General features: G+C 35.3%; 2 protein-coding genes across 3 annotated transcripts; one reads left to right on the forward strand and one right to left on the reverse strand.

Moving 5' to 3' along the window:
- Window positions 1–718: 718 nt before the first annotated feature.
- On the forward strand, window positions 719–5,245 carry LOC101251733 (probable disease resistance protein At5g66900). The gene is made up of 5 exons (XM_004232008.5): window positions 719–1,668; window positions 2,280–2,674; window positions 2,883–3,265; window positions 3,597–3,808; window positions 3,922–5,245. Exons 1-5 carry the CDS (start codon window positions 954–956, stop codon window positions 4,752–4,754), a joined length of 2,538 nt encoding a protein of 845 aa, XP_004232056.1. The 5' UTR covers window positions 719–953; the 3' UTR covers window positions 4,755–5,245.
- Window positions 5,246–5,998: 753 nt separating this feature from the next.
- On the reverse strand, window positions 5,999–11,832 carry LOC101251432 (serine/threonine-protein kinase SRK2I). 2 transcript variants are annotated; one of them, XM_026029617.2, is made up of 10 exons: window positions 11,131–11,737; window positions 9,453–9,517; window positions 9,297–9,371; window positions 9,116–9,217; window positions 8,980–9,033; window positions 8,794–8,886; window positions 8,592–8,684; window positions 7,274–7,378; window positions 7,088–7,186; window positions 5,999–6,646 (listed from the first exon to the last, which is right to left on the reverse strand). In XM_026029617.2, exons 2-10 carry the CDS (start codon window positions 9,507–9,509, stop codon window positions 6,377–6,379), a joined length of 948 nt encoding a protein of 315 aa, XP_025885402.1. In that variant the 5' UTR covers window positions 9,510–9,517; window positions 11,131–11,737; the 3' UTR covers window positions 5,999–6,376. The 2 variants fall into 2 exon arrangements, with proteins under 2 accessions (XP_025885402.1, XP_004232055.1); XM_004232007.5 differs by lacking the exon at window positions 9,453–9,517 and having other exon boundaries at window positions 11,131–11,832.
- Window positions 11,833–16,786: the final 4,954 nt, after the last annotated feature.

Below are 16,786 nucleotides of genomic sequence, written 5' to 3' on the forward strand. Positions count from 1 at the left end.
ATAAAATTGAAAAAATGATTATTCATATATGATTAATTAACTTTGCTATTTAATATTATAATATAGCTATATAATCAAAAAAGAGCAAACTATAGCTATTCATCTTAAATATATATTAATGTTAGCTATCAGGTAGTTTTTCCTTTAATTAACATAGAATAGTGGGGGTGTTGAGCGACGTGTCAAATCACTTTATATATTGGTTTTAATTGCTTAAATTGCCGTTGGACCCTTATGCTTTAGGAAAAAACCAAGTGGTTTGGTACAAATTCGTATACTCCAATTCTGGTAGGTATATTTATAAACACATTTTATTTTTATTTATTTTAGTCATAATAATCCCTTCTAATTACAATAATCTCTCAAGATTTGTACCTTTTGAATACATTAAAGATCGGATGCATTATAATATAAATTGAATATATGTAGCTTAAATATATTTAACTTGTTTGAATACATTATAAAATAAATCAAATACGTTAAGTATTAGCTTATATGTAGTTCATATACATTAAATATATTAAAAAAGAAATAATGATCTTTAGAAATAAAAGAAGATATTGAAAATAAGAAAAATATAATATGTGCATTTAATTAATTTTTTCTTTTTTCATCACTTTAATTTTTGTGGCTTACTTTTTTTCTTTTGAATTTACTAAATATAAAATAGAATTTTATATTCTTTTGAAAAGAATTACTAAAGAAGTAAAGTAAAAATAGCTAATTAGAAATGGAGGGAGTATCATGTACACCTAAAGAAACTCAAGGTAGCCAATGGAGAAAGAAGGAAGATTTGTACTCAAAAGTCAAATTGAGTGGGAACTTCCGACCAATTGCCATCTCTTTTCCAAAATCATTCTCACCAATGAATGCTTTAAAATCTACAAGACGACCTACTGCTATACTTCACTCGACTTCCCCCAAAATAATTCGTCTTGCAGTGTTACGTAGCAATGGCAGCAGCTCTCTTCGGAGGAGCTGCTTTGGGTCCAGTCTTCGACCAACTTCTCAAAGCAGTTATTGATTTTGGCGTAAACATTGCCACTTTCCGGTCCAAATTCCTCAGCTTGAAGCAGACATTGACCGACATCAAACCAGTATTCCATGACATTGAGAGGCTAAACGAGGCCCTAGACGGCCGTGATGAAGAAATAGACATGTTTAAGAAGCAGTTGATGAAAGGTGAAGAGCTAGTCCGCAAGTGTTCCAAGATTAAACGCTGCGACCCTTTGAAGAAGTGGAGTTACTCCAGGAAACTAACGAAGTTGGATAATTCACTAGTGAAGTTCTGCCAGATACACGGTTTAATTCAGGTGGTTAGGGATAGTAAACAGATTCTGGTTAAGGTTAATGAAAATGGCAAGAAATTGGAGGAGATCCACTCGATGATGAGAGATGTTTCATTGACGAGATCCGGGAGTAGTATTGGATTTACAAATTCTAGTGCTTCTTCAGGGTGGATGAATGGTTCTAGTTTTGGGTTTTCAGGATCGTCTGATGTGCCTCAAGTTTCTGATTCTATGGTTGGATTTGATGTCCCACTTCATGAACTGAAACAGAAATTGAAGGTGCTTCAGGAGAAAGATCAAGTGCTGGTTCTTTCTGCTCCTCCTGGCTGTGGAAAAACTACTTTGGCAGCAAGGCTTTGTCAAGAGGATGATATCAAAGGTATTGTTTATTTATTGTTTGCCATATTAAATGTTAGTATCTTACACTGATATTGCTGTTAAGTTAGTTTGTAAGATGCATGCCTTTGTAACTTCAGTTAGCTAATTCTCTTGTTTGTCTTCGAATAACATGAATTTAAATGCTGCCTGGATTAACTTCCTTTTAACTTAATTGATTCTTACTATGTCGGTTTATCAGTTGAATTTTGATGAATGTGTTTTGGTTTTATGATTGCATAGGATGATAGGAACCAAAAACACTTCACACGAACATAAGGTTGTGTTTTCTTATTATGCAACAAAAACATAAATTGTGTTCTGGGTTGCGAATTAATGTATCTATAATACAGTTGTATAGCTTTTCCTTTTTCTCTGGTGTCACAATATGCTTTTGATGTGTGTGGAAGAAAGCCCTTCATACCTAAAAACTAGCTTGCTGACCCCATAAAAGGAGAAATATAGTAGATTCTTTTTTTGTGATTCCACTTATAGGCTATGCAGATAAATGAAATCACGGCAAGACTAGTTGTTATTAATGTTGTATCATGTTTTTATGTCATATTAAGCTTATTGCCGATTTTTAGCATATTTGATCTAATTGTCTCTTAACAGCCATATACAGGGACAACATCTTTTTTGTCACTGTTACCAAAACACCGAACATCAAACGCATTGTTGGGGAAATCTTTGAGAAGAAAGGCTTCAGGGTTCCAGAGTTTGCTAATGAGCATGATGCAATCTGCAAACTCAACAGCCTCCTTGGGGGAATCACTCCTCAACCAATATTACTGGTGCTGGATGATGTTTGGTCTGAATCAGAGTTCATCATCGATCATCTTAAATTACAGATATCTGATTTTAAGATTTTGGTCACTTCGAGATATGTATTCCCGAAATTTGATACATATAAATTAAAGCTTTTGAGCGAGGAGGACGCAAAGGATCTCTTCTGCATTTCAGCTTTTAAAGATGGCAGCCCTGATGTGCGGCTTAATCTTGTTCATAAGGTAAAAGGCTATCTTCGTTTACAAAGGTCTTTTGACTAATTCTTTAGTTATGAATACATGTGAAATCTATATGTAAAACACTATTGTGCATGTGCTAGAAATGTTAGAGAGTGAAAATGTATCTCTTCTAAATAATACAGTTCCCTAATTCATATAACTTTATAAATTTCTCTGCTTTGTGGATCTAAATGATGGCATACAATGGCAGGTGGTGAGAAGTTGTGGCGGTTTTCCACTGGCTCTTAGAGTTGTAGGTCGTTCATTGTGTGGCCAGTCTGAGGTGATATGGTTTAACAGAGTAATGATGCAGTCTAAAAGGCAAATTCTCTTCCCTACTGAGAATGATCTGCTTCGTTCTTTGCAAGCCAGCATTGATGCCTTGGATGAAAAAGTTCTTTACAGCAGAGAAACAACTACATTAAGAGACTGCTACCTGGATTTAGGATCATTTCCTGAAGATCAAAGAATTCATCCTGCTGCTCTTTTGGATATGTGGGTGGAACGATACAATCTAGATGAAGATGGCATCACTGCAATGGCCATCTTCCTTGAACTTTCTTCACAAAACCTGGTTAATCTCGCCCTTGCAAGGTATAGCTGGCTTCAATTTTGTCTTGAAACTGTGTTATTTTTGCTACTTCATATCTAATGTGCTGAAGCTATGAGAATTATATTCCACCTTCAAAATTATTTTGGAGAAAATTATTACAGTAAATTTCATGAGATCGAATAATAGTAACTCATAGAGTTCCGCCAGTATAACATTACAGTGGCTGGCTTCGTTTTATCCTGGTTCCACCTTTTTGGAGTATACTCAACTTCTTCTGTGCCTTGGATTGTTGAACTTATCAAGTTAGCTGATATCCTTTAATAGGTTCCTACTTGTGTATCTGATTTGAACTTCATTCATGCTGATTCACAGACAGGATGCACGAGCAGTTCTTGGCTTACATAACTTGCATTACATACAGCAGCATGATATGCTGAGAGAACTGGTCATACACCAGTGTGATGAGAAGCCGGTAGAAGAGAGAATGAGAATATATATCAACATCAAGGGGAATGAATTTCCTAGGTGGTGGTTTGAACAAAGACTTCAACCACTTCAAGCGGAGGTTTTGTCTATTGTCACAGGTTTGTTATCCATCCCTTCTCTTCCTTTTCAGTCAAAATTTGAGATGTCTTCTACAAATTTGCTTCAGCTTTTCTCTGTTATTTAATTACCACATCCTGAATCCGAATTTCAGATGAAGATTTCTCCTGTAACTGGCATGGCGTGCAGTTTCCTAAAGTTGAAGTACTTGTGTTGAACTTTGAAACAAGGACCTACAAATTACCCCCTTTTATAGAGCAGATGAGCCAATTGAAGACACTGGTTCTGACAAACAATGGTTTCTTCCCAGCCAAGTTGAATAATTTTCAGCTTTGTTCTCTGCTCAATCTTAAGAGAATCAACCTGGAACGCATCTCTGTTACATCCATTATGTCAGCCAATCTGCAGCTACCAAATTTGCGCAAAATCTCCCTGAACATGTGTGAAATCAGGGAGGCATTTGAGAACTCTGCTGCCAAGATGTCTTATATGTGGCCAAAACTCGTTGAGATTAATATCGAGTACTGCAGCGATTTAACAAAAGTACCAGCTGAAATATGTGATCTTGTTGATCTTAAAAGGCTCAGCATCTGTTATTGTCACGAACTGGTTTCCCTTCCGGAAGAGCTTGGGAAGTTGACAAATTTGGAAGTATTAAGGCTTCATTCTTGCACAAATTTGGCTGAGTTGCCGAAGTCTATAGTAAAACTTATTAAATTGAAATTTCTTGACGTATACGATTGTGTGGAGATGGATGACTTGCCATTGGAAATGGATCAACTCTGTTCTTTACAGACTCTTTGCATGGGAAGTTCCCTGGGTGTTGATAAGCTGCCCGATTCTCTGCAAAAACTAGTAAAGTTGGAAGACATTGTATGTGATGAAGAAACAGCCTATTTATGGGAACCTGTTAAGGAACATCTGAAGAATCTGAGAATCACTGTGATGGAGGAACATATCAATTTGAATTTGCTGCATAGATCATAATTTCTCTGATTATAAGTGAGATGCTTCTGAAACACTCACTTTGGTGGAACTTGAAATTGGGTGGATAGTGCAAAGGAAACACTGGGATAACTTGATCAACAGTGACAAGTGATAGGATGTTTCTTGAGGAGACTTCTGGACTAGAACAAAACGAGCTGAAAGTGCCGAAGGTGAGGTTATAATAATTTCATCCACCATTGTTTTCAGTGAATTTGTAAATATGCTGCTCTTAAAGAAGGTATAATTAAGTTTCTTTAGACGCAAAGTAGTGTGTTTCTTCTTCTTATTTTTCCTTTGTTTAGTGAAGATCAACTCCTATGCTAAGTGTCTTTGTTGTATTTACATGTATCATTAATAGTCTTCAATGCTTCGTTGTTCAATTTGTAATTTTATGTTTAGTTGTATGGCTGGTCTATGTATGTGTAGATTCCCATTTGACGTATTCCAATGTAACAACTATTAATGAAAAAAATCTGTTTTATTATTGTTCATTTTTTTTCTCTAGATTGGTTATTACTAATAGCTCCTTAGGAGCTGTCGCTACAGTTGAAATGCGGAAAAGCTAGTAGCGCAACAGACTGATGTAAGTTTCGAGTTTTACACATTGTTTGGATGGTTACCCATATCGTATTTTATTGTTAGTTTTAATATTATGTTTGTCTCATTACCTTGATATATGTTTTTGCCATTTTGTCTTTACTCAATTTCATAGCAGCTCTTCCCTGCATCATACTTTTCCCTGAAGTTCATCGTTCAAATTAAAGATATGTGATGTAATGTAACAATAAAAAGTGATATAATCTATTTGAACATTAAAGCAGATGCTTCTTCATTGAAAGGAATATAGGGTTCATTAGCAAAGAACCTTCGATGGGGGCTGATCTCTGGTTGTATTTGATTCTGTAGTTAATGGATTGTTTTTTCCAACAGAAATGTGTGACCTTAACATAATATCGAATGAATTGAGTTGGACTTGAATGAAGCATCATGGACTGCGAAAATTCATACAATTTAGACCTCAACTTATTTTAGAATTGAGTTTTTGCTGTTCTGCTCCTCCTGGATGGTCATTACCTCCAATAATTTCTTGTACCAACAATCTGATAGTGCGACAAAAGTTAACTTTAAGACTTCGATATCACTTGATCATTGTAGGGAAAGCGTACTTAACTACCAAGGAAATAGATCAACTAGAAGGATTAGTTAGTACTATACAAAGGAAATTTTGTGCTAACACACAGTCATAAACAAGCCCTAAGACTATTAAGCATCTTAACTTACAAAAACCAGAAAGAGCACATAATTTGTTTTGACACAAACGCATATAAGAAAGTACAGAGTTACAAAAGAACAACACTGTATGACATTATAAAGAGATTATGAACTCAAGTATGGAAACTCCATTACTTTTTCAGCCAATTCCTCCTATGGTAATAGAAGAAATAATTCATGGGCAGACTAAAAGCCCCTTTCAGGATAAGAACTTGACTAATTACAAACATTGTAAATACCCCATTTTCATGTTACTGAGCTTCAACAATCTCTAAGCCTTGCACACCAACAAGTCCAGAAATGTTCTAAGATTGTGGATACACCTTCCTTTTCACAAGCTTGGCATGCACTCACATTGCATATATGATCTCCCCGCTGCTATCAATATCAAGATCAGGCTCTGAATCCAAGTCATCCATGTCATCGTCCATCATTTCCAAGTTATACAAGCCAATTGGTGGTACTGTTGCCTCTGAGATTATTTGCATGATCGTATCAATGCTCTGCATTGGTTGATCGGGTTCTTCAAACTGATCACTAATCATCCTATCGTCTATTAAGTCCGCTGGAAGATTCTTCAAAAACCATACATGATTCCTGATTTCAGGCATTGTGATCCTCTGTGCCATGTGCAAAAGAAAGATGACTTAAGAATAAGTGACAACTACAATCTATATTATCTTCAGGACTACTATGTAGCGCCCTTTTTGCAGTATCTCAAAATGTTTTTCACACTAAAGAAACTACAAGATTCTGGCTATTGTTCTCTTCTTCCCAGTTTAAGTTCTTCTATAACTAATGTATGTATTTCCTACTATTACGAGTACAATACACTAGTCAAATTATATTCTTCAACCTCCTGCCAGTCAAACAGGTCCATATAAGAAGGAACTTGGAACAACATATTTAAAGAGATGCCTTAAGTGGTACGCAACTACAACAATAGGCAAGATTGGTCCAGATCAATCATAATTGAAGTCCCAATGCAATCACAGCAGAAACATTCCAAAACTCTTATGTACTCACTTCTGTGTACTGATTACTCTTAAAACCTCACTAACCTGTGCCGGATCTCCAACAAAGATCCTTGAGATTAAGTGGCGACATTCCTCAGATATCTGAATGTTCTCAGGAACAGAATACTGCACGCTCAGGATCCTCTGTGTAGCAAAAAGCAGATAAAATTTTATTTTAATAAAAAATCCACTAGAAAGTGGAACAAAATCATGCAAATGATAAAGATGTACATTGATCGTCTTCCGAAAATCTTTTGGTTCATCAGGATCCTCAAAAGGGTAAGCACCCACTAACATGACATACAATGTCACTCCACACGACCAGACATCTGCAATCTGAAATAAAAACAATCAGTGATATTCTACTGTAAAGTGCAAAAGTAATTAACCATAATTGATAAAAAACCAAGTACTCAACACATCAAAATACAAATTAAAGATGTACTTTAGAATGAGGTGTTAACATCCTCGAAAGAAAAAAGACTTGACACATGTGTTACAAGGCCATGGTTAAGGGTAAAATTCATTCCGGCAACAGAAATATCCTTTACTATTTAAGCCATCACAAACCTACATAAGCTAGTTACAGAGAAAGTTGAGGTAGCTTCTAGTTACATTACTTTGTTTTGTGACTTCCCTGCAATAGAAGTGTTCGTCCTTCCACTTCTCCTCCGTCAGAAACGCAACATCCCTTCACTATGTGAACACACACACAGCCTAATTTTTATGTTACATTTTGAGAAGGTTGGTTAACAGGAACCAACATTAGAGGTTGTCCAAATGGCCAGCGCTAACAGAACCTAGTCCTTTGGAACTTGGGTTCAGAAAATAGCAAGGTTTTGTTTCTGAATTTATAACTGTGATTCATTTTTCTGAACAGAATCAACCAACTTCTTGAACCTCACTTTTACGTATATAGCATAACTAAAATAACAGGACTAGACTAGCTATTGTGTGGAGATAAGGTCAAATCCTCAAAAAGGATATGAACTTAGATTAGCTGAAATTACAAGATTGCTTACCCCAACATAATGCAACCTCAAGTGAAATGGGCCACAAATGCTCCTTTAATTAGTCTCAGCTTTCTTTATATTTCAGTCACCCAGATATGTAGTTCTATAAGCTCCCTTAGGTACCTTTAAGATGGCTCAAATTTCATAATCTATTCATTCTTCTTTCTTCCTTTTTTTTTTGGTGGGCAAGAGTCCTGTGGCGAACGTGTGCACACTCCTATCCTCCTATCCTATTTGCTCCTCTTTTTTGGAGCACACTAATGGAAGGGGGGTCAAGTAAAGTAATCTACTGAATCCAGTTATGCCTCTGTTCATCACGAAAACCATATGCCCTTTTTTGGCGGACATGAAGCATTCTCAGCTGGACAGTCCAGACAAGACAACAAGTAAATGTCAGTCAAATAATATCCCAATTCGGAAGTGCAAGAATGATTCATATGCATCAGAAAAGAAAATTCCACAACAAAAATTATTGGTACTTGCCGTTAGTACTTTGTTACATGAAGTGACAGTACTGACGCATTAAACCAATTTACCTTGCCATCGTATTCTTTCCTCAACAAAACTTCTGGTGCAATATATGCAGGTGTTCCCACAGTTGATTTTGGCTGTGAATGCAGCAGAGCAGACTGCAAAAAATGCAAGTTTTTGATTAAGAAACCGGGCAATACATGTATACAGCTGCATATGTACCTTTTTATAAAATTCAGACCGCTAATGATGGGGCGGACCAATTACCTTGGAATACCCAAAATCACAAATTTTTAGCCGAGGAGCAGGGCTTCCATCAAGCAACGTATTTTCCAGCTTCAAGTCCCGATGACATACTTGCTTCGAGAAGAAATAGAACACAAACATGCTTAATAAATTTCCAAGATCTCCACATTTAATGAAACTGAGAAAATATTTCAGGGAAGTCCATACCATGGAGTGACAGTAGCTGACACCAGATATAAGTTGCTGGAAGAAGAAGCGAGCCTGAGCAGGAAGAGATTATGTAACCTCATAAATCTCGCACAGCTGTAACTGCAGTGTTCTATAATATTAGCAGATTAAATACCTCATCCTCATTGAAGCGCCCCGCATTAGAGATTCTCTCAAAAAGCTCCCCACCAGATGCATACTCCATCACAATAGCGAGATGAGTTGGCGTCAGAATCACCTAGCGTGAAATTTTAAGCAAACCAGTCATACAAGTATAACCACCTATCTAGGATCTAAAGGGGTAGTCAATGGCAAACCTCTTTGAACCTAATTATGTTAGGATGCCTCAGCGACCTGTGATTGATTATCTCCCGCTGAACGTTTTCATCTATCTGCAAGCCAGAAGATGGGAGAAGAAATGAGCAGTGTCATATGGAGCTGATATAATATCCACAACTAACTTGTCATCATACTGTTGAATTGATCCTTTCATCTAATGTGTCGAAGGGAGAGACTAGCAGTTGCTCCATTTAAAGGTCTACAATTGCAAGCAGTAGACCATGTCACATTTAAGTATTGGAGTACAATCCAATACAAAGTTTCATCAATACTTGTGGTTTTATTTGTTTACATATTTCATTATTGTTATTTTGTTGCAATTATTTTGCCTAAAGAGCACAAATATCTTTATAAATATCAAATACATCTTTTTGGTTGTAGAAACACATATTATAGTAACTGTAGGTCAAGAAAGAATATAAACATGTTAAAGCACAAGTAACTCAAGGCAAAACATGGCTGTAGGCACATGATTACAGTAAACCGGTAATACCTAAATAGAAAGGCATGCATACAGCCTGGAAGACCATATGCCACAATTAGTTAATACATTTTGCAACTAAAAATCCACTGGAATGAATAATTTTACTGTAATAACTTTACTGTAATACTCTCCATTCCTCAGATTATCTACATATGGGGATGTCTAATATATTCACAAACACGAGAATGAGGGTTCCATACACACTTATTGTCTAAATATGCTCAAACCATGTTAGAGGCCCAACCATTTGGGGCAATAGTTACTGTCTCACTATATGGTTTTGTTCTATCCCCATCTCTTGCACTAACTTCTATTGTTGAGTTGAGTCCAACTTCCGAATAGGGAACCAGAGCCAGACTCATCCATGATGTTAGTTACTCAATGCTGGACTGACATTTACATTACTTGCACTCCAAATATTTAGTCCTAGGCGTGGGGATCAGTGTCATAAAGTCTCACAGTTGTTGAGAACTTGAGGGGTATGAGTTTTAGTCTCTTTTTTTCTATAAGAGTCATGTCATGCCAACTTGCGTGCACCTCGACTAACACTCCACAAGGTACCTGCAACCTCATACAAACACATGTATTTGGGTAACTCTGTCTATAAGAACTTGGACAAATAGGAAGAATCACCTAGTATTTTTTGTGGTATGATTTGTAGTCTCTTTGTATCATCTTGCACAATTTTCACCTCTTGAGTTATAGCTTCTGGAATCGAGTAAAGTCCAGGTTTACTTTTCTTGAGAAACCAGCCAGAAGATTTCTCAAGCAGAACCTTTCCCAGACAGTTAGAACCGTAAATTGATTAGCACCGAGTGTACAAAAAATTATCAAGTGGTACATGTTACTACAACTACCAGAATACAAAGTTGAAGCAAAATCAGCCTCTTTCAGATAATCATTTTGATAGTTACCCAAAACAGCAGGAAATGATCATCGTTCTTAATCTGTTAAAGAGTTCAACCAACTTGTCATAGTTATCCTGCTATAATAAATCTGCTAAAAAGTAGTTCCGGAAACTCTCACCAATGAACGACCTCATTTAACATTCACAATTTACCAAAGGCAGATCTAAGATTACAAGTACAGAGTACCAGTATTACCAGTGTTCATCTGCACTTATAATTAAAGTATGGTATGATTTAAAACTTTCTATATAAAACGAACCGACCAAACTTGCATTCATCTGATTATCTAGGCAAGGTTTGCAAAGAAAGAATACAACCCAAACTAACACCAGAAACATTGATTGCACAAAAATATCTTACCAACTGCCAACACCAGATAAAACTAATTCTATAAATCCAAATTTTAGAGAGGGAACTAACCTTATCGCCTCTTTCGATGTACTTGACAGCAACTAGCTCTTTAGTCTGCTTATCTGTCATCAACCTCGCAACGCCAAAGTTACCCGACCCGATATCTCTAACAAAATCGTACCGGTCACTATCGTGCATGATCGGCATATCCATACACGGTCCCGGACCTCGATCCATTTCGTCTGCTACCTCAGATTCAGCTCAAACTAAGCTCGATTTACATCCCAAAGCTTTCTCACCAATGGTTACCAGTTACCGGAACTGGTGATCGGAGCTGAATACTACCGGTTGACCAACCAACACAAAGAACCGAGTAGTGATAAGTCAATTTTAGCCTCAGATAAGAAGGTATATGTGAAGAAATGGAGGATAAAGGCGGTGGGTTTTTTCGTACTTTTTGACCTTTTTTCCGGTAATGAAGTTTTTGGGGAAAGATATTTTATGTATGGTCGGCAAAGTAATGAAAATATCTTCTGTTTATTTAATTATTAATAATCTCTTTCTCTCTCTCTGCAACAGTTGAAATGGATTGAGGAAGAAGAAAGTGACGAGAAGTTGGTAAGAGAAGAACAGAACGCCGTCGTTTGATGAGATGGACGCTTCCAACGACATCGTTTGTTGAAAATCCTATCCATTTAAATAATGCTTTTATTTGCTAGTTGCGATAGCAACTGAATAGATGTTCCTTGTATTTACCCCACTTTTGCATTTGTCTCTTCCTTTATCTCTTTCTTCCATTTATATTAATTTTTGTTGGTCAGTTTTGTGTGATAGGGATCGAGAAATGGAGCGAGTAAGAATTTTAAAAAAAAATTTATAATAAAATTATATTATTTATATTCGATTAATATTGAGTATCTTTTACTGTATATATAATATATGTATTTAACTTTCATAAACTTTATTTTTTATTTTAAAATTTCATTAATAATTCTTTTTTATTTTAAAACTTTCTTAATGGAAATTTGGACTGATTTTATGTAACAAATAAATGCATATGGTGCATTTTGGGTGACCCTCGTTTTGAGCTAAAGAGGTATATTATGCTTACTTGATGTTGTTGCTAAGAATTACGTTATATCATAAGTAAGTGAAATTTTTAACGTGAATATAAATTATTTAAATATTAAATGAATTTAAGTTTTCAAGATTCTCTTTTTCTTTTCGGATAGGACTTATTTAGCGAATGAGAAATTATTATTTTTTATTTTGTTGAAGTTGAGATGGCTGATATATGAGAATTCTTTTCTTAAATATTATCTCCTCAACACCATGAAATATCGATTTGACGTGTACTTTGTTAATGACTGGATGACTTCAAATAACAAGTTATAATTTTCAAGATATATACAATTTTAAATATATTTAATAAAAAAAGTAATAAATTTCTTAACAATATATGCGTGAGTCGTTTTTGATTGATTTTTCATTTTCCGAGCCTAATGTGAACAATTGAAAAGTAGGAAGATCAATGATGAGCATAGCAGAAAGGTTAGGTCACCTAGAACTGTGTCTAAATATTAGTCCAGCTGTGAAGTTGTGTATTTTTTCAGTAACTTCATCTATTATTTTTGTGTTAGATTTATATATATGATATTATTATAATACATAAGTTTGTTACGTTCGACAATATTGGTATCACTTCTTGAAATAGCAAGCTTTTGTGTGTGGACAAGAGCCTTATGGATGTTTTGGTAGGTGTATTTATCCTAGGTTTGTTTTCTTTCTTCTCTCTCTAAGTTCAAAACATCCTTTAAATATGTAAATTTTATCATGTGAGAATTATTTTTCTTGTTGAAATTCTTTATTAGTATTTATTATATATATTTGAAAAGAATCATAGGTAAAAATAATATTTAATGCATTATTTTAGCAAGTGAGCTTCCTCGACTTGTTGATTCGTTGGACATATGGAGCAATCAAGTCTGGCCCAGTTCGATCCTCAGCAAGCCCAAATTTTTGTTTTAGAGATTTCAATTAGAGACATTGTTGGCACGATACTCGTGGAGGATTTTTGAATGATGAGAGAAATATCAAAAACACTTTTAAACTTAGATGAATTATTAGGGGCAAAAAGAAAAAAGCGTGAAACTTGTCCAATTAGGAATGATTTACAAAACAACAGATCAGCAAAGGAAAAGAAAGTAGTGGCGCGCGGAAGCAGGAGGAGGATAAAGGTAATAACTATACTTGGGACAATGTTATGTGATCTGTTGCACCAGGTGTTTGCTTTTGTTTATTGCCTAACCAAAATGCTAACAAAATGGGTACTTGTTGTGTATGTGCTCTTATGTTGTTAAAATTTCTTATCAAAACAGATTATTAGCTATATTTCTTAAATCTGCCTTTACTCACGAATTTTTAATTGAACTAAATCATTATATAAAATAATTTACTAAAGTAATACATTTTTTTAAAATTTTACAAAACTAGTGTAAACGTATTTCACGGTAACGTTTTAGGGTATATTTAATTTTTAAAAAACTAACAGCATTAGGTTGATATACGTAACTGTAAGTAACGTTTTACTCCTAAAACGTTATTTTCAGTAATGTTTTACTACTAAAACGTTAGGAGTAAAACGTTACTGTGAGTAACATATATCAATCTGACGCCATCAACTTTTAAAAAATAAAATATATCCTAAAACGTTACTGTGGAATATGTTTATACTAGTTTTGTAAAATTTTAGAAAAAACATATTATTTTGGTGAATGGCTTTATATAATGGATTAGTTTGGTTAAAACCTGGTAGTAGATTAAGATGAACCCAAGAGAAAGCTAGGAAGAGCAGGAATTATTGTTTGTTCCTTTCCAGCTAGCTCTCTGTTGATGATCTTGTGAAGTTTCTTGGTACAGGAGACACTGAATTGCCATCTCTGTGCAATTTTTGTTACTTTTGTTATCCTTCCTAAACAACAAGGGAAAATTACTCTTTACTTCAGCTCCTGTCAACTTCCTCTTATTAAACAAGACTACAACCAAACGCGATTTAATTTGTCCATCTTTTATGACAAGTACATGAGGTGAAGGGTTAGTACTTCACTGTGTAGGGGTCCATGTTTCATGCGAAAGAGCGAAACCTGGCATGATTGCTTGTACTCCGATCCCCCACATTTAGTTGTTCTTTTCATCTAGCATTCAGTGTAGTCAAACCAATAGTTGTTTAGGTACTTTGTTAATGTGTGGCTCGCTTTAGCTGTTGATTCTACGAGAAGCTATGTTATGTTATACTTTCCAATGCGTTGTTTCGAACTGGAGTTTTCCTAGATAGAGTGATAGCTATATACCCGGCCAGTCAAACAATGAAATTAGTAATCATTTTCTTGTGCCCTAGATAAGTTTGAAAGAAGCATAAGCTTAAATCCTCCCGCTAGGCCAATTAAGGAACTGAAGATAAGCACATTCAGCTCTCTGAATGGCATTGATGACATGTATTAATGCCTAGATGAGTTATATATTTGGACATTTGTGGGACTACGTTGAGTATCTTGTTGTTATATAGTGGACTTTGCTATTTGCGCAAGGGTTCGTTGTCATGTTTGGTTGTGTGTTGCATTCTGTTCTGCTCTGATTGACTCACACTTTTCTAATTTCTTTACCTTGAAGGGGATCCATTTGATAAAGAGGATGATAACATGCGATGAGAAATTGAAAGAACACTTTCATTTTAGCATAACTACTTACTACACATTTTATAAAGGCAGAAGAATGAATATTTTCAGTCCTGATTTACACTCAAAGTGTCTTGCTATTATTTTATTTCGATCGCCGCTGGAATAGTGTAGTGTAGCAGAGTTGTTCGAGAAGAAAATCAAGTAGAGATTAAAGGAATGGTGCATATGATAGAAAGGCCAAGTTGCCAAAACAATCAAGTAACGTTCACAAGAACATGAGAATCATAATTCCCTTTATGGAAGTGTCCAATTTTGAGAAAAGGGTGTGAAAAAGAGTGAACCACAGTGAAGATTCATAGTTGGAAACACGTGGGATTTACCCCAAAAGTTCAGAAAAAACAGAGAACAAAATCACAAATTGGGTAAATCGTATATGGTACCATTCTTCTACTACCTCACAATTGGGTGTTTGATGCCTTTTGATAAAAATATCAAGAATCAGAATCATTGCCAAATGTATGAGCCTTATCTGAGTGAAAAAAATCTGATTGTAAAATGAGGAGATACGCAGTATTGAGAGTATTTGCTCCTAAACTCACATTTTTGCTATGTATTGTAATTTTTTTAAAATTAGAGCAACTTAGTTTGGTCTGTCATGTAATTTTTATGTTGAAAATGAATAATGTGGAATTTGGATGTACAGCAAATAATATTTTTGGATAACATGCTTTGTCGAAGCCCACTAATTATGAGTTGGAGTGGTCGACGGATGTCATATTTGTCAAAACCAAGTTTCGACAAACCAAATTCATAGATCTTGACCTAGCATCTCAAATTCAGATTCCATTCAAGTGTTAGATTTATATTCAAAACTTTAGATTTTCTTAGCTTCGTTACACACACCATCCTTTCTATGTGTGGACTTTATTTTTCTACGTCAAATACGTAAAAATATTTATTTCTTTTTCAGATGACATTGATAATTGAACTTAGAATCTTTATGTGTTTTGATGTTCAAATTGTAAGGTTTGAACCAACAACTCTAGGGTAGAAAGCATTTCCACAACTCATTCCTTAACACTGAGTCATTAATTAATTTTATTAAAGGATTCTGTTAACTTTCCCATTGTTAGTTAATCTGTTAGTTTTCTTTCCTATTTTTTGTTAGTGCAGTTAGTTGGCCAGCTTTGTATGCGCATGGTTAGTTAGCTGCAGATTCAGTTAGTTAGTGTGTGTGTGTGTTGTAAACGTGAGTGGAATGATAGGAGTTAGTTAGAGGATTAACATTGCTGCAATATGCTTGTATATATATGTAGATCACATGTAAGATTCATGAATACAAGATAACAATTTCTTCCTTCTTCCTCCTTCTCTTCTTCTTCAAACTCAGCTTAGTCCTAGAAGTTTCAATGGAGTACTTTCGATCTCCATGCTAGAATTTATCATGGTATCAGAGCTGTGTTAGATCAGAGCAGTGTAGGCTAAGTAGAGGTTGTGAAGAAGACAACGACAGACAACAATGGTGGCTGGAAGAATTGATCCAAATGATCCTCTTTATATAGGTCCATCAGATGCTTCAAATGCAGTTTTGATTCCTATCAAACTCACAGGACCTGAAAATTATGGAATATGGAGTCGATCAATGAGAATTGCTTTGACAGGGAAGAGGAAAATTGGATTCATTACAGGAGCTTGCAGCAGATCTTTGTATCGAGATGAGTTACATGAACAGTGGGAAACATGTAATGCAATTGTGCTATCTTGGTTGATGAATTCAGTTAGTGAAGATCTTCTAAGTGGAATAGTATATGCTACTAGTGCTTATACAGTTTGGCAAGACTTAAAAGAGAGGTTTGACAAGGTTAATCGAATGAGAGTTTATCAATTATACAGGGAGATCAACACACTCTCACAAGGTACAGATTCTGTTTCATCATACTACACAAAACTGAAGAACTTGTGGGGGGAATTTGATGCACTTGTGCCAGCTCCTAGTTGTGCTTGTCCAAAATCCAAAGAGTATGCTGATCATCTGTATCAGCTTAGAT

Source organism: Solanum lycopersicum, chromosome 2 (genome assembly GCF_036512215.1).
Source record: "Solanum lycopersicum chromosome 2, SLM_r2.1".
NCBI lineage: Eukaryota > Viridiplantae > Streptophyta > Magnoliopsida > Solanales > Solanaceae > Solanum > Solanum lycopersicum.